Here is a 26,233-nt window from a genome sequence, read left to right on the forward strand (position 1 = left end):
ATGTATAAAATATGTATATGTGTGTTTTTGTGTGTGTGTATTTGCTATGGAGAAAAAGTAACAGTTTCATAGAGCAGAAATTATCCTAGCTCCAGAATTTGGTCCTGGACTAATTAGATGTTTCTAAGACTGCTTTTTTTTATCAGACCTGATTACTAGATTTGAGATTTGCATTGGGGGAGGCACTAGATAGATAGGTTGGTAGAGTTTTCTTAGTGGTCAAATGATATAAAACATTGGGCAAATCCTGACTTAGTAGCTTCTATTTTGGGTTATCTCCCAGAAAGATGGGACATGGAGCACATTTGCTTGCGGATTTGTTTATAATTAGCGAAGTCCAAGCAAATCTTTTACTAGTCATGAGGGCAGTACTTATTTTTGTTATATAACTGACTCAGAATGTTTGTAATGAGTCCAAAGGAGCAGAAAACACTTTCCATGAAATGATTCACCCTGGAAAATGAGAAAGAAAAATGTTTTTTTGTTTAAAGATATTAAAGAGATTTATCAGAGAACTTCTTTAATAATATGAAAAAATCTGTGTTTCTTAATTTCCTTCAAAAAAATTTCTTAAAGTAATATTTATTGATACTTATTGGGTGTTTTTACCAATACATTCTTCTCTCAGGTGATATCCAAAGGATTGGGGGGGGGGAAGCTGACAAAATTGGTTTTGTATTTCAAAATGAGAAACATTTCAGAGTTGATTTAGATATGACTTGAAACCGAAGCTTTTCATGGAAAGTATGACTTCAGAGTAGTAACTTTAGTAGCATAAATTGTTCTACAATTTTATCCTTATTTGTAATTATTTTTAAGATACCTAGATTTAATTTTTAAATAACTACATGGTTTTGTGTTTTTATGAGTAGATCATATGAAATAGCAGAATTTTCATTAAAATATCCCCTTTGTTTTAGGTTTCAGATTATCTTGAAGTAATCAAGGAACCAATGGATTTATCAACAGTAATAACTAAAATTGATAAGCATAATTACCTGACTGCTAAGGATTTTCTGAAAGATATTGACCTCATCTGTAGCAATGCTCTAGAGTACAATCCAGATAAGGACCCAGGAGGTAAGGATGCACTGGGCAAGATTCACTTTGGTGATCAATGAGAAGATAGTTGAAAGTTTAAATACTAAAGCATGCCCTGTTTCAGGTAGATAAATTAGTTTTAATGACATATTGTATTTAGAAGCTTCTTGATGAGGAACTCATAATATACTTATATATAATTTTTAATTTGTTAAAGAGTGGATTTAAATTAGAGGATTTTATATTTTAGATATTCTGTTCAGGGTTTAATTTTTACTTTTTTACTTAGATTCTTTGTTCAGGTAGGATGGAAAATGGAGTAATTGAGAATTTAATATGAAATTTGTTTAGTCAACAATCATCACCAGTGCTGATAAACACTGGGAATTCCAAATTGGTGAGAACTCATTATAGGATAACTTTATATAGTAAAAGACCCCTTTAGGTAGACAGCATGTATTCTGTAGATTTTGGGTATTTTTAATGTTATTTTATTGTTTTGTTCCTAATCCCACCCTGTACTCAAATCTGTGGTCCCAGCTCTTTGAGTGCCCTGCAGAGAGGACCTCTAGGAACATATTTGTAGTTAAAACAAGGTGAATTCACTGATTAATTATAACAGGGAAGAATATATATCATATGGAACCAAATAGGATTTGAGCTTGTGCTAAGGATTTTGGAGAGGGTTTAAGAAAATAGGGCATTACAGTAGATTGGCTGCTCTTAGGAAGTGGGGGTAATTTTGTGATTAGGTATTTTAAGAACCTGGAAGGCAAGAAGAATGGAGCAAGGCTAAAACTGGGTTGGGTAAAGAAGCAGCAGTCATTCATATTATCTAAGATAGGATTATGGTTGGTTATTTTTGTGGCTAGGACAATGTTCATGCTTCTGTCTATGTTCAAATATGATTATGGAGTACTGTTGTTTTTATCTCGATTCATCATGGTCACAGAGTGGCCTTTTCTGATGTTGTGTTCTTAAAATTGTTTGTGATTAATATGAGTACACCAAGGCCAGCTGATAGTGCCTGGCCAGTTTCCAGCTGACAGGGGCTGTTATTCTCTCTCTCACTCTGCTGTGGATTCTGTTTCTTCAACAGGTGATAGACAAATAAGATGCTTTTTTACTTCTTAAACGTTGATTTTTAGCTTCAGTTATCTCCAGGTAGTTAGAATACAGTTTCTGCTTTGTTTCTGTATTCATGGGCAGTAGTTCTTAGGACACTTGTTAGAATGACCTGGGTTTCTCACTTTCACATGAAATTTGGTGTTTCTCATCTAAATTTAGACCACGGCACGTCATATATCCTAATTCCAGGTTTAGAGGCAGAATAACATTTTACATAGCTGTTCTTAAGCTTTGTATTAGGACATTTGCCTCTTCTTAGTTTTTGTTTCTTTCACTTCATTTTGACTTTTTATTGTATATGTTGTATAGAATTTATAAAGATTAAAAACAAAGAAGATAATTAAAGTAACTTGTAATTCCATTACCTTGGTGTTCTCTCTCTCTTCTCCACACAGATGGAGATATATATTCTATGTATATAAAATATATACATGCATAATATTTTTACTAAAATGAGAACATAATTTTTGTGTACTTTGTCATTCATGTAGTGTTTTGTGAAAAGTTTATGAGTTAATATATTTCTATGACATTATTTTAATCACATAGATGTACTATTAAAGCCAATACCCTATTGTTGGACATACTAGATTTTTTAGTTTTTTCCTCTGTTATAACACTGATGAATATCTTTGTAGCATAAATATTATATACATCCTTAACTATTTCCTCAGAATGAATTTAAGTGAAATTTCTAAAACAAGGAATATATATATATATATATTCATATCTTTTAAAAGGCTTTTAATCTGTATTGTTAAATTTTTCTCACAATTTTGTTTTCTTTTACCAGCAGCATCAGGGCCGTTGTTATCCAATATAGCAATTTTGTGTGAGTGAGACAATCTTCTGTGTAGGTGGCATCCAGCAACAGCGCCACAGTTTAGTGAAGAATGGGCTGGATGTCAGCTTCATTGGATTTCCTTGCTGGGGCCCTCGGTGAGGGTACAGCAGTCCGCACAAGTGTGTATAGTGGCCTTAACTAAAGTGTGAAAGTACTGAGTACCTAGACTGTGTCTTAGTTTTCAAGACACACAGGTTGCTGAAACTGTAGGCGGTAATAAGAGTTTGGGCTTTGGATTTATACCTAAGCGTGAGTCCCAGTTCTGCTATTACCTACTTCATTAACATGATCAAGTTTAGTCCTTTAAATTTTAGTATCCTTATCTGCAAAATAGGGATAATTAAGTATTCTTATTGGGGTGGTTATATGGGTTAAATGAGAAAATGTATTAGGTTAAATCTTACAAAAGTACCATTTTCATATGGTTCAACCTAAATATGTTAAGCCCTTAGCATAGTGCCTGAGACATGGTGAGTGTTCCATAGAGGTTAGTAGTTCATATTTTTTCATTTTTGTTATCATTAGTATTATTTAAATTGTGCTTTAATTTTTCATAAAGTGGTTGCTTAGTGGGTACCTGTGTATTAAATTCCCTGGACCACATTTAAAATTTAATCCTATTTTGGAAAAAATCTAGGGACTGATAGTGAAAAATAAATTTAAATGGTTAAAGAAAGCCAGTTCAGGTCAAACCAGATTTTTTCCCCCTGTGTTACTTAATTATAACCACATTGGGTTAATCATAAAGGTCAGTCTGGTCAATTTAGATTTTTCATCCTTAATTATAACCACATTGAAATAATACTACCTTTGAGAAAGAAACCGTGGTTTCTGGTGCATAATAAGCTTTTCCTATCCGATGCAGTTGTATAATCAAAGAATATGGCTCTTTCTCACTGAGTTGACATAGTACACTTAAAACTTTCTTCACTGTTTTGGATGCAAAGAGTGTGATATAATTCAAAAGCATGATTTTGGCTGTGTTCATATTATTTCATATCTTTAAGTTAAGAGGCTTGTTTTTTTCTTAGCAGCAGAATCACTTGTTATGTATTAGGAAAACAACCTCAGGGTCTGTTGTGTAGCAAGTGGAAATTACACGAGTGTTGTATTGCTTTTACAAGCTCCCATGAGTATTTGCAAGCTTACAGTGTTCTGTTTTGCAGAACCCTGGCCATTTGGGAAAAAAACTAGCATATACGTAGAAGACAAAAGCCAATTGTTTGAAAGCTATACATGTTGCCTAAGCATTTACCCAGATTCTCTCCCTTGAGGAGGATGTGGACAGAAATTAAATATGTTAGCCGGAAGAACTTTAACTTGTAGTTCTAAATGTAACTAGTATCAGATATTTGACCCTAATTATTATCTTATAGATCTATATATGTTTAACCATTCCCCATTCTTTGTCTTGTAGTATATCAAATTCTCTAGCCCTCAGTCTCATTCACAAACATACCATTATTGAGCTAATTTTGCTGAAAGTTCAGCCCTAGTCTTGTAGTCTTCTCAAAATCTTCTGTTTTGCACCACTTTGCTTGGAATAAAGCTCACAGCTTCACCCTAGCTTTTGGAGCCCTCTCCGGGTTGTGCTTCAGCCAAACCCATTCATATTTTCTATTAGTATTTATGAGTACAGTGTACTAGTTACTGAGCTGGGTGCTTAGAATACGAAGGTGACTGTGACAGTCCTTGCCTCTTGCGGTAGAGATACTCAGATTGTAATACATGTTGAATAATTACTGTGTGGCAGACATTATGCTATGTATTATGGTATTAGTTTGTTAGAGCTTCCATAACAAAATGCTATAGGCTAAAAGTGGCTTAAAGAACAGAAATAAATTTTTTTACAGTTCTGGAGGCTATAAGGCCAAAATGAAAGTGTCAGCAGGTTTGGTTTTTCTTGAGGCTTCTCTTTGGCTCACAGATGGCTGCCTTCTTGCTGTTCTCTCACGTGGTCATTTCTCTATGTGCATGCACCCCTGGTGTCTCTTTGTCCAAATTTCCCCTCGTTATAAGACATAGATCAGATTAGGGCCTATTCATAAAACCTTATTTTACCTTAATTACCTCTTTAAAGGGTCTACTTTATTTTTATTTATTTTTTTTTAAGATTCTTTATTTAAGAGAGAGAGCAAGCAAGCGTGAACGGGGGAGGGGCAGAGGCTGAGGAGAGAAATCCTCAAGCAGACTCCCCCATTCCGCCCCCAGCACAGAGCTCTATGTGGGGCTCAAAACTGGGACCCTGAGATCATGACCTGAGCTAAAATCAAGAGTCGGACGCTTAACCGACTGAGCCACCCGGGTGCCCCTGCAATTATAATAGATTATTAAGGTATAGAGATAGCATAGAGGTGGCAATTACGAATTTTGTCTTGAAGTGACCACAGGTGATTATAATGCATTTTTTGGGAAATGAATCTACTCCCCTCCTCACCAAGTCTCCATTTACTGAGCATCCATGTATGAGATACTCTCTTATGGATAAATTATGGTCAGTGCTGAAATATACAGTTCTGGCCTGGAAGATGCCTAAAGCTTACATAGTAGAGAGTCCTGCAGATAAATATATGTCTTAGGAAGTTCCCTATGTTCTTTTGATCCTGTGTGAGGACTTCAGAGTTACTTTTCTAAATGATAAGGAGCCAATGGATGGTTTTGAGACAAAGTGATGCAATTTGATTTGCATTTAAGAGTATAGTATTGCAGGCAGTATCAGTTTTGGGGTAGAGGTCAGGAGAGTGCAGAGATGGAGGTTAGAAGACCAATTAAAATTTAGTTGCAGTGGTGGCAGAGATTGAATGTAGAGGGCTGAGTGAAGGATTGATTAGATGTGACTGACAGAAATCTAGAATGACTCCTGAGTTTGTGGTCTGAGTGGTTAAGGAATATGGGAAGGAAACCAGTGGAGGAACAGGTTTATGGGCAGTATGCTATATTTAACTTTGGACATGTTAGTATGAGTTAACTTTTGGTGCACCCAGATAAAACACAGATATTATAGAGTAGTAGTTGTACCTATGGTTCTGGAGATTGGGAGACATTTGGGCAAACATGGTTGGAGTTACCAGTGTGTGGGAGTGGATGAAATCACATAGGTGGTATAGGATACAGAATGAGAAGAGAGAGAAGCCTAGGAGGAATCGTCCCCTAGGAAATCTAGGTCCCAGTTCTCAATTTCGGTCCAGTCTTACTGTTGGAACTCAGGGTACCTTTGTTAAATGTATTGCCCCTCCTGGGAGTGTGTACACTTTTTTCTTTGTAAACCAGTTTTATTGAGGTGTAAGTTACATAGAGTACATTGTTTATAAGACTACATATATCTTTTAAAATCCACTTAACCCTTCAAGGAATATTAAATGCTACATTCATGAAAGTTGTTTTTTTTTTTTTTGGATGTCCTTCCAATTATAAGTAATCCCTTCATCTTGGACTTATAGCACTATGTAACTTTTCTGAGACACTTTTTACCTACGTCTCCACCACCTCTTCCTTCCCTGAAGTAGTTACTTGTTTACATATCCTTATCCCTTTTTTCCGAGTCTAAGCTTACTGGGAACAGGATCTGTACAGGTATCTGTTAATGGATTATGTTCTTAATAAATGTGGCCAGTGAGTAAATTTCATCAGTTGTTCTCTTGTTAGGTATTAACTGAAAGAGTTTCAGATTAGATAGAAATTATAAAAATGGAGACATGATAACATAATGCAGATATGAGCCAGTAAATACATGAAATTTCTTCTTTATGAAATAATTTCAGATGAAAATCATCCCATAAAAATTAGTTTTTCTTAAAATGTTAATCTTTCTTAATAATTTTATTGAAAAAAAGCAGCTAATATATTTCTGTTTGCCAAAATACAGAAGATACACTGATACATTGATAGTAGTTACTACTTTCATAAAAGTAGTGATTCTTTTTTTAAATTTTATTTCATTTAACTTCAGTTAATTAACATATATATTATTAGTTTCAGAGGTAGAGTTTAGTGATTCATCAGTTGCATTTAACGCCCAGTGCTCATTACATCAAGTGACCTCATTAATGCTGATCACACAGTTACCCCATCCCTCCACCCACCTCCCCTTCAACAACCCCAAGCAGGGGAAGTGGGAGAGGAAGAAGCAGGCTCCTAGCAGAAGAGCCTGATATGGGGCTCAATCCCAGAACGCTGGGATCACGCCCTGAGCCAAAGGCAGACGCTTAACGACTGCACCACCCAGGCGCCCCTGTTTCCTATAGTTTCTTACGGTTTATCTCCTTCTCTGATTTCATCTTATTTTTCCCTTCCCCTATGATCATTTGTTTTGTCCACATATGAGTGAAGTCATATGATAATTATCTCTCTCTGATTGACTTACTTCGCTTAGCATAATACCCTCTAGTTCCATCCATGGTGGAATGTAAGATTTCTTTCTTTCTTTCTTTTTTATGGCTGAGTAATATTCCATGGTGTGTATATACACATATATACACACCACATCTTCTTTATCCATTCATCTGTTGATGGACATCTGGGCTCTTTCTACAGTTTGACTATTGTGGACATGGCTGCTATAAACATTGAAGGGATGCAGGTATCCCTTCAAATCACTGTTTGTATCCTTTGGGTAAATACCTAGTAGTGCAATTGCTGGGTCATAGGGTAGTTCTATTTTCAACTTTTTGAGGAACCCCCATGCTGTTTTCCAGAGTGGCTGCACCAGCCTGCCATTCCCACCAACAGTGTAAGAGGGTTTCTTTTTCTCCGCATCCTTGCCAGCATCTGTTGTTTCCTGACTTGTTAATTTTAGACATTCTGACAGGTGTGAGGTGGTATCTCATTATGGTTTTGATTTGTATTTCCCTGATGTTGAGGATGTTGAGCATTTTTCCGTGTGTCTCTTGGCCATTTGTATGTCTTCTCTGCAGAAATGGCTGTTCATGTCTTCTGCCCATTTCATGACAGGATTATTTGTATTTTGGGTGTTGAGAAAAGTAGTGATTTTGGTAATTTTATAGGTGCTCATCAATTTGTCCCAATAACCATTACTTTTTACTGAAGGCAAATGTAGGTGGTCATACTTTTTATTTTATAGGTATAAGGGAGACATTGTATGCAAACCCACAAATGTTATATGGCGCAACTGAGTGGATTGAGTTCTGTCCTCAAAGCCAGTGTGTGTGGTTTTTTGCTGTGCTTATGTTACTTTCATATTATGTGGATTTTGAGAATCTTAAAATCATGAAGTATGAGACAAAAGAAGTGGTAAATATGTAACTTATATTTTAAAACAAGGATTTTAAGTCTGATGTCCATGAGAAAGTTTCTGAACAACAACATCCAAAATTATATACATTGTAATTTTTCATTTTCATCACATGCTTGTAAGGATCTAAGATTACCCCCCCCAAAAGATGAAGTTTGAAGACATGACATTTGTTCTAGTTTTAATGTTCTATAAGCTTATGATTCTTTGCTGTGTATAAACATAGAGTTCTAAGAATGATTAAAAATAATTATAATGATAGGGACATGAAAAATACTGTATCCTTATCAAATGCAGAAGCTCTCCAGAATAAATTCCTTATCCTTCAGACCAATGGGAAATTTTTATGGAATTCTTTTTTTCATTCATTCATTCATTCATCCATTCATTCATTTCCCATTTAATTGGGGATGCAGTATGGGTGGGACGCATACATTTAAAAAGAAAGACCATTGAGTTATTTTAGAGTGATATTGTGCCAGATACATGGCTTTGTATTTAATCTTACCTATTTCTTAGATTTTTTCAAGCTGAGGTAGAAAGCCAGTGGCAGAACATTGTGGTATCACATGTACTACAAATATTATATTATCAGCTTGAAAGTACAGCTACTTCTAAGGATGTTTATTGTAGGTTTTTATGTGTAGTAGCTAAAATTTGACGCAACTTAAAACTTCCAACAGTAGAGCAATAATTTTGAAAAATTAAGGTACATCCTACTTTGGATTTTTACACAGCCATTATAGTTTGGTTCTCAAAGAATATTTGAAAGTTATCGGGAGAGTTCTGATTTTGGCTATGGTAGAGTAAAAGGAGCTGAATTTATCCTCCTACCTGAAACAGTGAAAAAACTGACCAAAATGTATGAAAAAATACTTCTAAAGACATTGGATATCAGGAAATGAAGGATAGTGTTCCCCAAAAGATGAGGAGCTACAAGTTGAGCACTGTAGTTGCCTGGAGAGTTTCCAGACTGTGGTGCAGGAAGGAAGAGCCCAGAGCCTGGAAGTCTGGCTAAATTACAGAGACAGAGCTGGGAATGTAAGGAGGTCAAAGTAGGTAGAGTTCTCAGGGCAGAAAGAAAGCTGCACAGAGAGAGCACTCTGGAGATGTGCAGAAGATCCTCCTCCAGTCTTGAGCTGAACACCGATTGTCGTGTACATGTGACAGACTGCCTGAGACCAGAGAAAGGAAGCACTCCTTGAAGCTCACAGAGGGCTAGTAATAGTGCAGCAAATAGTTAGAGCTAATAAACCAATAAGGAGCTAAAATGGGATCATAAATAAGTGCACATCCAAAGGAAGTATGAAAAAGGAGGGGAAGGGAACAAAGAGTATATGGGACAAGTGGAAAATAAATAGCAACCTTGCTAATAAACACATAAATCACAGTGAAAGTAACTGGTCTATTTCAGCGTAGTCTCAGTAGCTTAATTTTGCTTTTATTTCCCTTGCCTGAGGAGACTTATCTAGAAAAATGTTGCTAAGGGTGATGTCAGGGAAATTACTGTCTGTGTTCTATTCTAGGAATTTTATGCTTTCAGGTCTCACACTTAAGTCTTTAAGGCATTTTGAGTTTATTTTTGTGTATGATGAAAGAAAATGGTCCAGTTTCATTCCTGGGCGTGTAGCTGTCCAGTTTTCCCGACACCATTTGTTGAAGAGACTGTCTTTTCCCCACGTATATTCTTGTCTCTTTTGTCACAGATGAATTGCCCATATGAATGTGATTTTATTTCTGGGCTTTCTATTCTGTTCTCTTGATCTACGTGTCTGTTTTTGTACCACTACCATACTGTTTCGATTCAATAGCTTTGTAGTACATCTTGATATCTGGAATTGTGTACCTCCAGTTTTGTTTTCCTTTTTCAAAGATTGCTTTGACTACTTGGGGTCTTTTGTGGTTACATACACATTTTAGTATTATTTGTTCTAGTTTTGTGAAAAATGTTGTTGGTATTTTGATAGGAATTGCATTGAATCTGTAGATTGCTTTGAGTAGTGTGTATAGTTTAACAATAAATATTAATTCTTCTAATCCATGAACGTGTAATATTTTTCCATCTGTTTGTATTACTTTCAGTTTCTTTCATCAGTGTTTTATAGTTTCCAGGGTACAGGTCTTTCACTTCTTTGGTTAAGTTTATTCCTAGGTATTTTGTTCTTTTTGGTGTGATCAAAATGTATACTTCAAATATGTGCAGTTTAATATATCTTTACCGTAATAGATCTTTTTTTTTATTTTTTATTTTTATTTTTATTTATTTATTTATTTTTAAAAAGATTTTATTATTTATTCGACAGAGATAGAGACAGCCAGCGAGAGAGGGAACACAAGCAGGGGGAGCAGGAGAGGGAGAAGCAGGCTCATAGAGGAGGAGCCTGACGTGGGGCTCGATCCCATAACGCCGGGATCACGCCCTGAGCCGAAGGCAGACGCTTAACCGCTGTGCCACCCAGGCGCCCCTAGATCTTTTTTTTTTAAAGACTTATGGAAGTACAGAATGTTAAATAATAAATACAGATTACACAGTTGTGGTTTTTTGGTCATAGATTCTTGAGACTTATATTTTCATTTATCTCCATATATTCATGATATCTCCTTTTGGATATATATTTTTTCTGCATATCAAAATAAACTTTAATTTCTCACTTTTTCCCTCCTTCCCTCTCTATTTATTCTCTGGTTTTTTGCATCTTTGTAAGTATTACTTCCATTTTGCCATTTTTCATTCACGAAGCTAGAGAATTATCCTTGTTACGTACCTCATCCTGTACTTCATTATCAAGCTGTGTCACTGAGAACATTTTTCAAGTCTGTAATAGTCTCCTTTTCACCATCACTGTCACCACCCTCACCCCTAATTCAATTTGCTCTCCTCTCACTAAAAAAAGAGCCTTCTGATTATGTTCCCTGTTTTCATTCTTGACCCCTTCAATACAGTTTGCAGGTAATGGCTAGAGATGATCTGTTTTTGTTTTTTTTTTAAACTGTATGGTGACTAACATAATAAAAAATATTATTATTAAAAAAAGATTTTATTTATTTGAGAGAGAGAGGGAAAGAGAGAGAGTACAAGTGGGGTGAAGGACAGAGGAAGAAGCAAACTCTCTGCCAAACGGAGCCCGATGCGGTACTCGATCCTGGGATTCCAGGATCATGACCTGAGCCGAAGACAGATACTTAACCGACTAAGCCACCCAGGTGCCCTGTTTATTTGTATTCTAAACATAGAGGCTGCCTTTTAGTTTTTTGAAATCTCTTAAGATATTTTTACTCCAGGGGCGCCTGTGTGGCAAAGCGGTTAAGTGTCTGCCTTCGGCTCAGGGCATGATCCCGGTGTTATGGGATCGAGCCCCATATCAGGCTCCTCGGCTATGAGCCTGCTTCTTCCTCTCCCACTCCCCTGCTTGTGTTCCCTCTCTAGCTGGCTGTCTCTATCTCTGTCAAATAAATAAATAAAATCTTAAAAAAAAAAAAAAGATATTTTTACTCCAGAACTTTCTCCCATGGTATTTTCTGAACCTGCACTAATTTTCCCCCTACTCTTCAGGAGGCTTCCAGTGCATGCTTTCAGTCTTTGTTTAAATGCCACTTCTTCAGAGAGGCCTTTCCTTACTTGTCCAGTTCAGATTGGCACCCACACCGAAACCATATGGGTTTTCCTCATAGCTATTATTCAAGGCTTTGGGGGGGGGTGTGGGAAGGGTGAGGGAAGTGTTTATATGTGTGTATGAGAGATTAATACCTCTGTCCTATACTAATATGAAAATTTTCGTGAAAGCGGAGACCTCTCTTGTTCAGTACCATGTAGCTATCACCTGGCTCAAGTCCTGGTACAGTTGCCAGTATTTATTTGAATGAACGTTTAGAGAAAATGTGTTGGGAGGAAATATACCAGTGTTGCTGCTTGAGTGCTGCGTGTTTCTCTAAGATTTCCACAATGAACTATTATGGCTCTCTAATAAGAAAAGTTATAAATAAAATGTCCATCTATACTTTTTGCCTTTACTGGGGTTGGAAAAAGCAGATGTTATTTTGAGACTTGGGGTTTTAGTTCTTGATACTTTGTAAAATAAGTGACCTTGATATATTTGCCTGACTTTTAGTTTTTTATTTTTATTTTTAAAAAAGATTTTATTTGTTTTAGAGAGAAAGAGTTGGGGGGGGGAGCAGAGGGAGAGGGACAAGCAGACTACCTGCTGAGGGTGGCCTGACATGGGGTCGAAATTAAGAGTTAGATGCTTACCTGATTGAGCCACCCAGGTGCCCCTTTAGTTGACTTTCAATATTTCAGCGTTGCACAGCTCTCAGGAGTACTTTTTATGTCGTATTGTTCATGAATGAGAGCTTCTGGATTAGTGTAAAGCAGAGACTTAGTGCAAGTGTCAGGTATAGTTTACCTAGAAGGGTGTGTGTATTTCTTTCCTGGATTTACCTACAATTTATATATTATCTCGAAGTCTTTGGCTTAGAGTGTCTTGCTATATTTTTTCATTTCTGTCACAGTTTTTTAATAGGTCACTGTTACTTAGGATATATTATATTCTTCACAGTTTTGACCAGTTGTCACTTATGGAGAAAATTATGTAAGATTTTCTGAATTCTCAGTATTCATCTATAGCAACTCTGGTGCTGGGCATATGGTGAATATCCTCTGAATCTCTCAAAATTTTTGTTGAAGATCATACATTTTTGGTTTTTAAAAACATAAAATAAAACTTTGTATCTTTGAGATAATGATTTGTTAAATTAAAATGATTTGTAGGGGCGCCTGGGTAGCTCAGTCGTTAAGCGTCTGCCTTAGGCTCAGGGCGTGATCCCGGTGTTCCGGGATCGAGTCCCACATCGGGCTCCTCTGCTGGGAGCCTGCTTCTTCCTCTCCCACTCCCCTGCTGTTTTCCCTCTCTCGCTGGCTGTCTCTCTGTCACATAAATAAATAAAATCTTTAAAAAAATAAAATAAAATAAAATAATTTGTAAATTGACCCTGAACAACAGAGGTTTGAACTACTAGGTCTGCTTATACATGGATTTTTTTCCCCTAGTAAATGCTGTACAGTACTGTAAATATGTTTTCTCTTATGATTTTCTTAACATTTTCATTTCTCTAGATGTATTGGAAGAATGTAGTATATGATACTTTTAACATACGAAATATGTGTTAATGGACTGTTTATGTTATCTGTAAGACTTCTGGTCAGCATTAGACTATTACTAGTAGATTTTGGGGGAAGTCAAAAGTTTTGGGTTTTTGACTGTGTGGGGAGTTGGCACCCCTAACTCCCTGTGTTGTGCAAGAGTCACCTGTACTTGGAAGTTCTAAAAAATACAGTTCTCAGGGAATTATCAAGATGACTAAGGGGCTTATATATTTATTTTCACATTTTTATTATTATTTTTTTTATTACTTTTTAAATTAACATATAATGTATTGTTTGTTTCAGGGATACAGGTCTGTGATTCATCAGTCTTACATAATTCACAACGCTCACCATAGCACAAACTCTCCCCATTGTCCATCACCCAGCCACCCCATCCCTCCCACCCCCCTCCACTCCAGCAAACCCTCAGTTTGTTTCCTGAGATTAAGAGTCTCTTATGGTTTGTCTCCCTGTCTGGTTTCTTCTTATTTCATTTTTTCCTCTCTTCCCCTACGATCCTCTGCCTTGTTTCTCAAATTCCACATATCAGTGAGATCATATGATAATTGTCTTTCTCTGATTGACTTATTTCACTTAGCATAATACCCTCTGGTTCCATCAATGTCATTGCAAATGGCAAGATTTTATTTTTTTTGATGGCTGCATAATATTCCATTTTATGTGTATGTATGTATGTGTATGTATGTGTATATATGGATGTGTGTGTATGTATATATATACACACACACACACACCCCACATCTTCTTTATCCATTCATCAGTCGATGAACATCTAGGCTCTTTCCATAGTTTGGCTATTGTGGACATGGCTGCTATAAACATTGGGGTGCAGGTGCCCCTTCGGATCACTACATTTGTATCTTTGGGGTAAATACCTAGTGGTACAATTGCTGGGTCATAGGGTAGTTTTATTTTCAACTTTTTGAGGAACCTCCATACTGTTTTCCAGAGTGGCTGCACCAGCTTGCATTCCCACCAACGGTGTAAGAGGGATCCCCTTTCTCTGCATCCTTGCCAACATCTGTTGTTTCCTGATTTGTTAATTTTAACCATTCTGACTGTGTGAGGTAGTATCTCACTATGGTTTTGATTTGTATTTCCCTGATGTCGAGTGATGTTGAGCATTTTTTCATGTGTCTGTTGGCCATTTGGATGTCTTCTTTGCAGAAATGTCTGTTCATGTCTTCTGCCCATTTCTTGATTGGATTATTTGTTCTTTGGGTGTTGAGTTTGATAAGTTCTTTATAGATTTTGGATACTAGCCCTTTATCTGATATGTCATTTGCAAATATCTTCACCCATTCTATCGGTTGTCTTTTGGTTTTGTTGACTATTTCCTTTGCTTCGCAAATGTTTTCATCTTGATGAAGTCCCAGTAGTTCATTTTTGCCCTTGCTTCCCTTGTCTTTGGCGATGTGTCTAGGAAGTTGCTGCAGCCGAGGTCGAAGGGGTTGCTGCCTGTGTTCTCTTCAAGGATTTTGATGGATTCCTGTCTTACATTTAGGTCTTTCATCCATTTTAGTCTATTTTTGTGTGTGGTGAAGAAATGGTCTAGTTTCATTCTTCTGCAAGTGGCTGTCCAATTTTCCCAACACCATTGTTGAAGAGACTGTCTTTTTTCCATTGGACATTCTTTCCTGCTTTGTCAAAGATAGACCATAGAGTTGAGGGTCCATTTCTGGGCTCTCTGTTGCATTGATCTGTGTGTCTGTTTTTGTGCCAGTACCGTACTCTCTTGATGATTACAGCTTTGTAATAGAGCTTGAAGTCCAAGAGTTGTGATGCTGCCAGCTTTGCTTTCCTTTCTTTCTTTCTTTTTTTTTTTTTTTTTTAAAGATTTTATTTATTTATTTGACAGAGATAGAGACAGCCAGCGAGAGAGGGAACACAAGCAGGGGGAGTGGGAGAGGAAGAAGCAGGCTCACAGCGGAGGAGCCTGATGTGGGGCTCGATCCCACAACGCCGGGATCACGCCCTGAGCCGAAGGCAGACGCTTAACCGCTGTGCCACCCAGGCGCCCCTGCTTTCCTTTCTTAACAATCCTCTGGCTATTTGGGTTTTTTTCTGGTTCCATACAAATTTCAGGATTATCTGTTCTGTTTCTGTGAAAAAAGTTGATGGTATTTTGATAGGGGTTGGATTAAATGTGTAGATTGCTCTAGGTAGCATAGACATTTTCACAATATTTGTTCTTCCAATCCATGAACATGGAATGTTTTTCCATTTGTGTCTTCTTCAATTTCTTTCATGAGTATTCTACATTTTCTGAGTACAGATTCTTCGCCTCTTTGGTTAGATTTATTCCTAGATATCTTATGGCTTTGGTGCAATTGTAAATGGGATCAACTCCTTAATATCTCTTTCGTCTTCTTGTTGGTGTATAGAAATGCAGCTGATTTCTGTGCATCGATTTTATATCTTGCCACTTTACTGAATTCCTGTATGAGTTCTAGCAGTCTTGGATGGAGTCTTTTGGGTTTTCCTTTTTTTTTTTTTTTAAATTTTATTTATTTATTTGGCAGAGAGAGAAACAACCAGCGAGAGAGGGAACACAAGCAGGGGGAGTGGGAGAGGAAGAAGCAGGCTCCCAGCGGGAGCCCAATATGGGGCTCGATCCCAGAATCGTGGGATCTCACCCTGGGCTGAAGGCAGACGCTTAACAACTGAGCCACCCAGGCGCCCCTCTTTTGGGTTTTCCACATAAAGTAGTGTATCATCTGCAAAGAGAGTTTGACTTCTTTGCCAATTTGGATGCCTTATTATATTTATTTTTTACTCATCATTTAAATGAGCCTGTTTCTCACCTGAAATGCTTTTTTACAGTCTTATTTAAATGCTTGCATTCTTTTCTTTCTCTTTTTAAGATGCCCTTTGTTAATGTTATTTCATTTATCTCTATAGTAAACTCTACCAACTTTTTTAACAGATAAAATAATTAGGCACAGGGCTTGTACCCTAAAGGATACTGCACATGCCATCATTGCAGCGGAATTGGATCCAGAATTTAATAAACTCTGTGAAGAAATTAAGGAAGCAAGAATAAAAAGAGGTAAGTTATAGAAATGAACTTGCTACTGAAGAACCAAGAATCACTGAGTGTTACTAAATGGTGTTTCTTTAAGATTGCTGGCATTATGAAAATAATCTACTTTGAAGCACAGACTTTATATATTTCTGATACTAATGTGTCATGTAAATTCTCAAAGATATCTTAAAATTTTGCTTTCTGTGCAAGTTTTAGTGAGTGCAGGAGTGCAAATTACAGAAAGTTCTTTTTGGTGAAATTTTTTTTTGCAGGAGTATGCCTATTACTGATTCTTATTATTAAAGGATTTATAGGCTTTCATATCTGTAGAGGGTTTACTTTTTAAGAGCTTTTAGGAATACTGTTTTTGTTTTCCCTGTTGATGTTTATGTGTAATTTTGTAAATATAAAATTAACAGAATTAGCAAATGTGGTGTGTTCATTCAGTGTATAAGCCTGTCCTTAAGGAACTCACCTAGTAGGAGACAGAATTGTAAAACAAATCAAGTACAGTTGAGGTATATGAGTTGATTGAAACATGTTTATAGCACAGAGGAGAGACCTCCTTTTAGGGATCCCAGCATTTTGTCCAGAGTTTGGGGAGTGAATATAGGAGTGTTGTCTCTAGAGAGCAGAAGAAGGGAGGCAGTGACAGAGGAGGAGGAGATATTTGTAAGCACAGTAGAGAATGGCAGGTATAAAGACACAGAATTATGAAATAACATGGTATATTTGAAGAACTACAAACTGGTGTTGCTGAAGCTATACGGGGTGCTGGGAAATAGAGCTCAAGAGGCGAGCTGAGTCCAGGAGATTGAAATTAAGAAGCTTTTTTCCTACTTCCTTAGGCCCTTCCTGGTCACCTAATCTAATATAGGTTCTGGTCACTGTAGCACATGGCATTTTGTCTTTTTTTTCTTGGTCTCTCTTCCTTATTTGGAATGTAAGTGTTGTGAATGGCTTATTCACAGCTCTACTGCAGTCCCTAGAACTCTGTCCTATAAATATTTGAATGAATCAATACCAGTGCTAAGGAGCTTAAGACTTTATCCTGTAGGTCAGTGTTTTTCAAAGTGTGTGTGCCTAATACCCACATCAGCTTATTACACTTAGCAAATTAGATTCTCTGAGAGTAGTAAGGTTGAGAAATCTGTACTTTAACAATCTATTCAAGTTATTTTTTTGTACACTGAAGTTTGAGAACCATTGCCATAGTCGATATGAGTCATTGAAATATTTTAAGCTGTAGAAAGAATTGGTTAATTGCTTTGGCAGCAGGAAATAGCAAGGTCTCAATGTGTCAGGCTAGGAGGATGAGAGACCAGTCAAAAAACTGTCAGAGCCAGTTTGGAAAACAGTTTGGCAGTTTCTAAAAAATTAAGCATAACATTTACCATATGACCCATGATTCTACTTCTGGAAACAGCCCAAGAGAAATGAAAACATATGCCCGTATAAAGACTATTCATAACAACTAAAACCTGGAAACAACCCAAATGTCCATCAACTGGTGAATGGGTAAGCAAAATGGTATATCATACAATGGCATACTGCTCAGCCATAAAAAGGAACAAATTACTAATACATGGTACAACATAGATGAACTTCAGGAACATTATCCTAATTGAAAGAATCCAGTTACAAAAGACCACCTATTGTGTGATTCCGTTTATATGAAACATTCACAAAAGACAAATCTATGTAGACAAAAAGTAGATTCGTGGTGGCCTGGGATAGTTACCTAAAACTGGGCTGCTGTGGTGATTGCATAGCTCTGTAACTTTACTAAAAATCATTTAATTGTATGCTTAAAATGAGTGATTGTTGTTGTTATGTAAGTCGTACCTCATTAAAGCTTTTGGGGAAAAAGCTGTTGGGTTGTGCAGTTTTAATTATTATGAAGTGGGAATGGATATAGGATCAATGTAAATTGGGGCAGGGTGAAGGGAAGGAAGAGTCAAAATTGGTTGCCTATATATTACTGATTTAATGACTTAGTAGGTGCTAATACTACCAATAGATACAGGGAATATCTCTACAGAGATAAGGATGAATAGATATTTTGGTGGGGAAAGATAAGCTAGTTAGCTTTAATTTGACCCATCTTTATGATACCCAGCTGGAGATACCAAATAGGCAGTTGGATATATGGGTCAGAAGGTCAAGAGACGATTGGGCTAAACATGTGGATTTGGGAATTCTTATGTGATAGTGATAGAAGCTGAAGGTGTCAATGATACTTTATGGTAGAAGGTATAGATCAGAGTGAGAAGAAAAGGGATTCCAGAGACAACCCTGAGAAACGTCAATATTTGATGATCACATAGAAGAAACAAGTCTAGTGAAGGAAATTGAGATGGAGTGGTTACTCTTCGGAAGATCCATGTAGGAAAACCAAACTTACTGCAGTGTGGTGTGACAGACGAAAACAGTTCTTGTGAATGGGGTTTAATGACCCAACAAACACTTACACATTCTAAGATGGCAGAAATAATAACTTTTAGACAACATATTATCATTGTCTTAGAGTCATAAGAATGTGTGGTTTTGCTGGGGTGCCTGGGTGGCTCAGTCGTTAAGGGTCTGCCTTTGGCTCAGGGTGTGATCCCAGAGTCCTGGGATCGAGCCCCACGTCAGGCTCCATGCTCTGCTGGGAAGCCTGCTTCTTCCTCTCCCACTCCCCCTGCTTGTGTTCCCTCTCTCACTGGCTGTCTCTCTCTCTGTCAAATAAATAAATAAATAAAATCTTAACAACAAAAAAAAATGTGTGGCTTTGCAAATTAAACCAAGGAAACATAGGGTTCCTTTGGGGATTAAGTGTTACACATGGCCTGCCGGGTTATTTTGTTATGATTCTATATCTGGTTTCTTTTCCATCTTAAAACAAAAGATACTGTTTTCATCTGAATTACAAACTGTCCAGGTGTAATTAATGACTAAAACTTAGTTCTATATTTCAGACTTTTTTTTTTTTTTTTTTACTGTGTTGGTTTATGTAGCTGGGAATATTTAAATAGGTGTTGCTTATCTTCTGCCTGCAGGCTTATCGATAACAGCAGAACAAATAAATCCTCATGGCACTGGAGCTCGGAAGACAGAAACTAGAGTTGAAGAGGCATTTCGGCACAAACAAAGAAATCCACTGGATGTCTGGCACAACTCTGCAAATAAATGTGCATGTGAGTGTTTGAGACCAGTAGTGGGAATGGCCGAGAAGGATGCAGGTTTGTGAGGAGTTGGGGACACAAACCAGGTGCTGCTGTGTTCCCAGAGGTCTTCTCCTTTCTTTTCAGAGGTGAAGAGCTTGTGCAGTAGGATGTCAATCAGAAGTATACTTCTCTTTTTTATCTACATTCAGTATTTGCTGCTATTCATTGAACTAGACTTGCATATTTTTAGTTTTAAACTTTGGTTTTTGGATAGAGAGGTGGAGCGAACACTTTTCATCTACCCCTGCCTCCAATCCTAAGCCCTTGCTATATAATATATAGGCTGTTCTCGTTATTGTGGAAAATGGCAACTTTGACTTAAGAGAGTGGCCAGTGTGGCAGTAGGAAGTTGATTTTTCTGAGAGAATATCTTGTGCTCAGTTTGAAGAATCTGTACAGCCTATTTAATCTAGTTTTGTTTAAGTGAGATGTATTTAGAGAGGGAAAATTCATTGTTCTAGGTTTTCTTCACTTGTCCTCATTTGTGCTGATTATAAGATTTCTGAAAGACAAATGTAAATGAACACAGCATTTTCCTAACATAGTCCATCTGTTTTGCTGAAGATAGCCACCCTTGGGAGATATATGCAGTTCTGATATAAAGGTGGTCATACTGTCGAAGCTGTCAGTAAAGCTGGCCATAATATGTTCTTTCACCAGCGGCACTGAATTTGAATGAATGAATGAGACTTTTTTTTTTTTTTTTTTTTTTTTTTTTTTTTTTTTAGCTCTTCTCTTTGTAATAACTGGCATTCATATGTGAGAAAATTTGAAGGACCTGGTGGTACCTTTGGTTCCATGAAACTGAAGGAAGCTATTTGGTGCAGTTGTATCTTGGATCATGACCTGGATTATATAATAACACTCAAATTTAAACCTTGAAATTCTATATATTCTCTGCACCTGACACAAATATTTCCTAAAACCCATTGGAAATTGGCTTTAAGCAGTTTCATTTCCTTTAAACATTTAAAATGTTATTTTAATCTACAAATGTGAGTTATGTTTTCTCTTACCAGTAGATGGCATATGTGACTCATCATTTGTCTGTTTCACATTAATTTACTTGAATTATAAATCTAAATATCCCTGACAGAGAGTTGCTTTCCTAAGGTCTTAGTTTTGGAATCAAGCTCAGAGAGGCTGTAAAAATTGACTCTAAAGATTGTGACCCCTATATTGGTTTTTCACACAAAGTGCCCCTGTAAAAGGAAGTAGTATGTGAAAGATTAGTTCCATAAATGAATACTACTACCCCATGTCAGGTGCTGTAGAGATACAGCAGTGCCTAAAACAAAAATCCCCATTTTTGTGGAGCTTATATGATCAATTTCTCTTCTTTTACCAAAATCATACTCACCATTAAAAATAATTATATAAGGAGGAGAAAAATATCTCTAGTTGACGTCCTCCCAAATGAGAACATTTTCTTTTGTTCTTAGCTGGGATGAAAGTGTTAGAAATAAACTTGCTTCAGTAGGCCTTCTAAACCTTTGCTTAGTGCCTACAGATCAAATAATTGAACTGGCTCTTGATTGAATAGAGTTTAGCTGCTTCTTTCTCTAGAGTTAGATGGCTTAGTGAGGAAAGAAGAGGGGAACCGTTTATGCTTTGGTTGCGTGGCTGGAGAATAAGAGGTCACAATGTCTGCAGTCAGTTGTCAGTAAAAACCTAATAGCTCCACCTTTTAGAGAAAGAGCAGGCTGAATTTTTTTTTTTCACTTTTAATGTGGACTGGATTAATTTATCATATGGTTAATGGAATACTTACAAATGCCCATCACTTTAGCTTGTGGACAGCTTTTAACAGTAAATTAATAAGAGAAATTTCTTCTCCAACTACCCTGTAAGTGTAAATTATGAAAATAGGAATTAGTAGGGGAAAAAGGAATGGAGAGATGATTCAAATGGTTTTGAAGGCAAAATATATTTTAACCAAGTGACAAAATAATTTGAATTTGGGAAATGATTTCAGAAACCTTTAGTAGATTTATTCTTAGATAAGAAAGTAATACTTATAACAGCATTTGTCCATTTCCTGTGAATACCTTGGTGTCTTTACAGAGACTTAGTAAGGATTAAAGATGAAAGGATGAAAAGTTTGAAAAACACATATATGGGGAATTAAAGATTCCTGGGCCCATTGTTACTGGAAGTACTCATCAAGCTTATGACGTTTTCTGGCATCTAGAGATGAATATAGTCTTTACAACTTCTGTAGGTCTTCCTTTTTATATTACTGAACAAATATTTATTTTCAATGTTTGTTAATGTTGTTGCTGCCTTGATAGCGGAGGCCTTAACTTTTTTCCACATTTTCTTTCTTTCTTTTTTTTTTTTTTTGATATATATATTTTGTTTATTTATTTGAGGGAGAGCAGAGGGAAGAGCAGAGGGAGAGGGACAAGCAGACCTCGTGCTGAGTGTAGAGCCCAACGTGGGGCTCAGACTCAGTATCCTGAGATCATGACCTGAGCCAAAATCAAGAGTCGGATGCTTAACTAAACTGAACCCCCCAGGCGCCCCCCCTTTTTTTTTTTTTTTTTTAACATATTTTCACATGACGACTGTGTAACCAGTTGATCCTGCTTGGTGAACCATTTATAGTAGAGGAGGCTAACAGTTGTCTAACCAGATTGTCTCTATAAACTTCATAGGGTTTCTGTCCACAACCATACTTTCTGTGGGTAATTCCTTCTTCTGGAAGGAGAGGCAGTGGATAGTTCTCTGTGGGACACCTGTAACAGTTCTGTCTTGATATACCGGCTCATGTGTTCATTTTCTTTCATGGTTTAGGAGCTTTGGGGTGATTTTGCTGGCAAAGCACTCATTTTCCTGGTGGAAATCCAGGGCTGTGGCCCCCAGTTTTCTAGGTAGCCTGGTAATGTGGTTGGTCATTCCCTAAATGTAGATATTATATGCTTGGCCCCTGAAAGTGAGGAATTAGGAATAGCTGTAAAGTAGAATCTAGGAAAATAGAAGAAAATTAATGCTGGGTGTAGTCATATTCAATTTTTTAAAAAATTTCATTCTTGAGATTTTGTCTCTGACTTCGTATTCATTCTACTTGTAGGTTGTGGGGATTAGTCAGCATGTATGTCAAGAGCTAAGTAGTTCTTGTGTGTTACACCAGTAGGGGTTTAGTTTCTTTTGGGTCTTAATATAGAGAACATTTGTAAAACAAGTGTTGCACTCCAAGTTCTATATACCTGTTTTCTTTCTCTCTAAAATAGTTCGAGTTCGGAGAAAATCAAGGCGGCGATCACAGTGGGGTAAAGGAATTATTAAGAAAAGAAAAGTCAATAATTTAAAAAAAGATGAAGAGGACACTAAATTTGCAGACTATGAGAACCATACGGAGGACAGGAAGTTGCTAGAGAATGGAGAGTTTGAGGTAAGCACTGACTGCCATGAAGAAAATGGTGAAGAGACCGGAGACCTCTCTATGACCAATGACGAATCATCATGTGACATCATGGACATGGACCAGGGGCAGAGGCTTAACAGTGGAGCGGGCACAAAGGAGAACTTCGCATCTACTGAAGAGGAAAGTTCCAATGAGTCTCTCCTTGTCAACAGCAGCAGTTCTCTAAATCCAGAGCAGACATCTAGGAAAGAGTCTTTCCTTAAAGGAAGCTGTCTAAATGGTGAGGCCTCCACTGACAGTTTTGAAGGAATACCTGTTCTGGAGTGTCAGAATGGCAAGGCTGAAGTGGTTTCTTTCTGTGGTAGTGGAGACAAATGTAGTTCTGAACAAAAGATTGTCCTGGAGGACCAGTCAAAAGAAAAACCAGAAATTTCAAATGAACATCATGGAGATGATCCCGAGAAACTAGAGGCCCTGGAATGTAGCAGTAATGAGAAGTTAGAACCTAGCCCTGAAGTGGAGGTTAAAGATGCAGAGCTGGATAAAGAAGGTAGAGTGAATATTTTTTAAAAAATATTCTGAAATTTTAAATTCCAGAGTTAACTAATGGCGTATTTTGTTTGGTCTCCAGTAATACTGGTTGATAAGCAGTTATACCCCTCTGAGAATTTGTTAAAGTTTTTATCTTTTTCCCTGGGAAAGTGTACATACACATGCCTAGTAAATTTTGGTGGAAGTTTCAGAGGATTATGGTCTAGAATGCATTGCTTTCCTGGCTGCTTACTGTTTTGCCTCCCACCTGATTATTATCCCTGTCCTAATGGATTTATGGCTAAAGGTTGAGTAAACCCACAGGTGTTAAGAAGATGTAATTCTAATAGGAATGATTAGGGTGGGGTAGGCTGGGCTGAGAAGACTTGGATACTAAAGCAGTATGGTATGCTATGCTCACCTATACTTAACGTTTAATTACCACTCCTGTTCATTATAATCATGTGACTTTGAGCTGGTTACTTATGCTCTCCAACCTTGTTTTTCCATCTTCTAAATTAAACTTCAGAGTGGTGTCACTGTAGGAATTGACTAAGTCATGTATATTAATCTCCTCTTCTTGTACCTGGCACATACTGAACTATATTCATTCCAAGCATTCACTGTTAGTCGAATCTAAGGGATGTTGAGTCTAAGAGGCTCCATTGCTTTGTAAAGCCAGTGGTATAGGAAGCAGCAGAACCCGTGCTGTCAGATCTGCCTTGCAGACTCAGAGCACTCTGCTAGCTCCTGCCTTCCTATGGCTATGTGATTCTTTTAAGAAGCAGCAGAAAAGAGGGCCTGGGAGTTTCTAGCCTGGCTTTGTTTATCATTCTTTAGCCCGTAGTGCGAAGGGGTGCATTAGAGATCTACCCTTTGAATATACATTTTCATCCTGAACAGGTATTCTTCTTATAACTAAGGTATTTTGAAATTTTATTATGTTCGCTCAATGGTCTGGAATATATATAGCTTTTGCCTGGGATTTGGGCTATGTGGGAAAAGTTTTTTGCTGCCAGTTTTTGAATCCTCTAGCAGAATTAGGAAGTAGGAAGATATTATTCAAAGTCTTAGAATTCTCTTAATGGATAAAGAGAGATGTGTGATACTGGTCTTTTTTTTTTTTTTTTTAAGATTTTATTTATTTGACAGAGAGAGAGAGTGCACACAAGCAGGGGGAATGGGAGAGGGAGGAGCAGGCTTCCCACTGAGCAGGGAGCCTGATGCCAGCTGCCAGGGCTTGATCCCAGAACCCTGGGATCATGACCTGAGCCAAAGGCAGACGGTTAACTGAATGAGCCACCCAGTCGCCCCATGTTCTCAAGTGTTACCTGTTGAGAATTTTTCTTTCTTTTCAATATTTAATAATAGAAGGTAGTTGGTTTTTTTTTTTTTAAGATTTTATTTATTTGACAGAGACACAGTGAGAGAGGGAACACAAACGGGCAGTGGGAAAGGGAGAGGCAGGCTTCCTGCTGAGCAGGGAGCCCGACATGGGGTTCGATCCCAAGACCCTGGGATCATGACCTGAGCTGAAGGCAGACGCTTAACCGACTGAGCCACCCAGGTGCCCCATAAGGGCAGTATTTATTCTGGTATTTATTTATTTATATTTATCATACAGACAGGATTTTAAACGTGTTAAAGCTAGGGTTAAGTAATGACTAGGACAGAGTGGGGAGAAAGGGAGAGATCTTGCTGATGAGGCACTTTGGATATGGGGTGAGGAGTCCTTTTTAATGTTCTTTCACTATGAGATTTTAGTATGTTTGCAGAAGAGGTTTAAATTAATATTATGTTCAATTGGTTATCTAAAATCTTTAAAGATATTTGTTGTATAAAGGCTGTATCTGAAGTTTTCACTTGTAACTGTCAGGGCAGTGTTACCTAGTGCAAGTTCTCAGGCTCCTGGATGTCCATGGATTTGGTAATGAGGATCCGAATTTCTTAACAAAACTCTTAGCATATGGTAATTGAACCATAAATAAAGGCTTTCACTCCATAGGCTGCCTGAAATATAAAATTTCTCTGCTACATGGAGGTATATGTTTCCCAAAGCAATATTTTGGTTCTTTTACTATTTATCTGTATAGCAAGCATTGATTAGAGGGAATTGTTGAAAGACATGGGAATAAGAGAACTAACACAGGAGGGAGGGGGAAGTGTTTGTGTCATTAGTGTTTGTGACATCGGACAGTTCCTTTATAAAGTTCTGAAACAGGGACGCCTGGGTGACTCATTTGGTTAAGTGTCTGCCTTCAGCTCAGGTCGTGATCTCAGGGTCCTAGGATCTAGTCCCACATAGGGCTCCCTGCTCAGCAGGGAGCCTGCTTCTCCCTCTGCCTGCCACTCCACCTGCTTCTGCTCTCTCTCTGACAAATAAAGAAAATCTTAAAGTTCTGAAACAGTTTGAGTTTGTCTTTGTGTTCCTTCCCCCTTGGCTTCTTAAAGTATGCCTACCTAGGGCATCATAGGGCTTATGGCCTATCTGCCCTCTCTGTCTCTCAGAGTGCCTGGTTCTGTTAAATTATGCTCTGCCACCTCAAAATTTCTGTTTGTTTTCAGTGTAGCTGGTCTCAGTATGATGTTGAGAGGAAAATAATTCGATTATAGTAATTTACTCTGAGGTAGGAAAGATCACTAGTCCTATTACACTTTAAATGGGCTTATATT

The 26,233-nt window shown here is 37.4% G+C and overlaps 1 protein-coding gene across 1 annotated transcript in view; it reads left to right on the forward strand.

Annotated features, from left to right (window-relative positions):
• ATAD2B (ATPase family AAA domain containing 2B) overlaps positions 1 to 26,233 on the forward strand; it is a 152,189-nt gene that overhangs the window by 118,521 nt on the left and 7,435 nt on the right. Inside the window, exons 22-25 of the mRNA XM_011235412.3 lie at positions 921 to 1,080; positions 16,355 to 16,477; positions 19,495 to 19,632; positions 22,896 to 23,579. Of these exons, the coding sequence (XP_011233714.2) occupies positions 921 to 1,080; positions 16,355 to 16,477; positions 19,495 to 19,632; positions 22,896 to 23,579 (1,105 nt within the window). The remainder of the gene's footprint in view (positions 1 to 920; positions 1,081 to 16,354; positions 16,478 to 19,494; positions 19,633 to 22,895; positions 23,580 to 26,233) is intronic.

The sequence above is a fragment of the Ailuropoda melanoleuca genome, chromosome 4 (assembly GCF_002007445.2).
Source record: "Ailuropoda melanoleuca isolate Jingjing chromosome 4, ASM200744v2, whole genome shotgun sequence".
NCBI classification, from domain to species: Eukaryota; Metazoa; Chordata; class Mammalia; order Carnivora; family Ursidae; genus Ailuropoda; species Ailuropoda melanoleuca.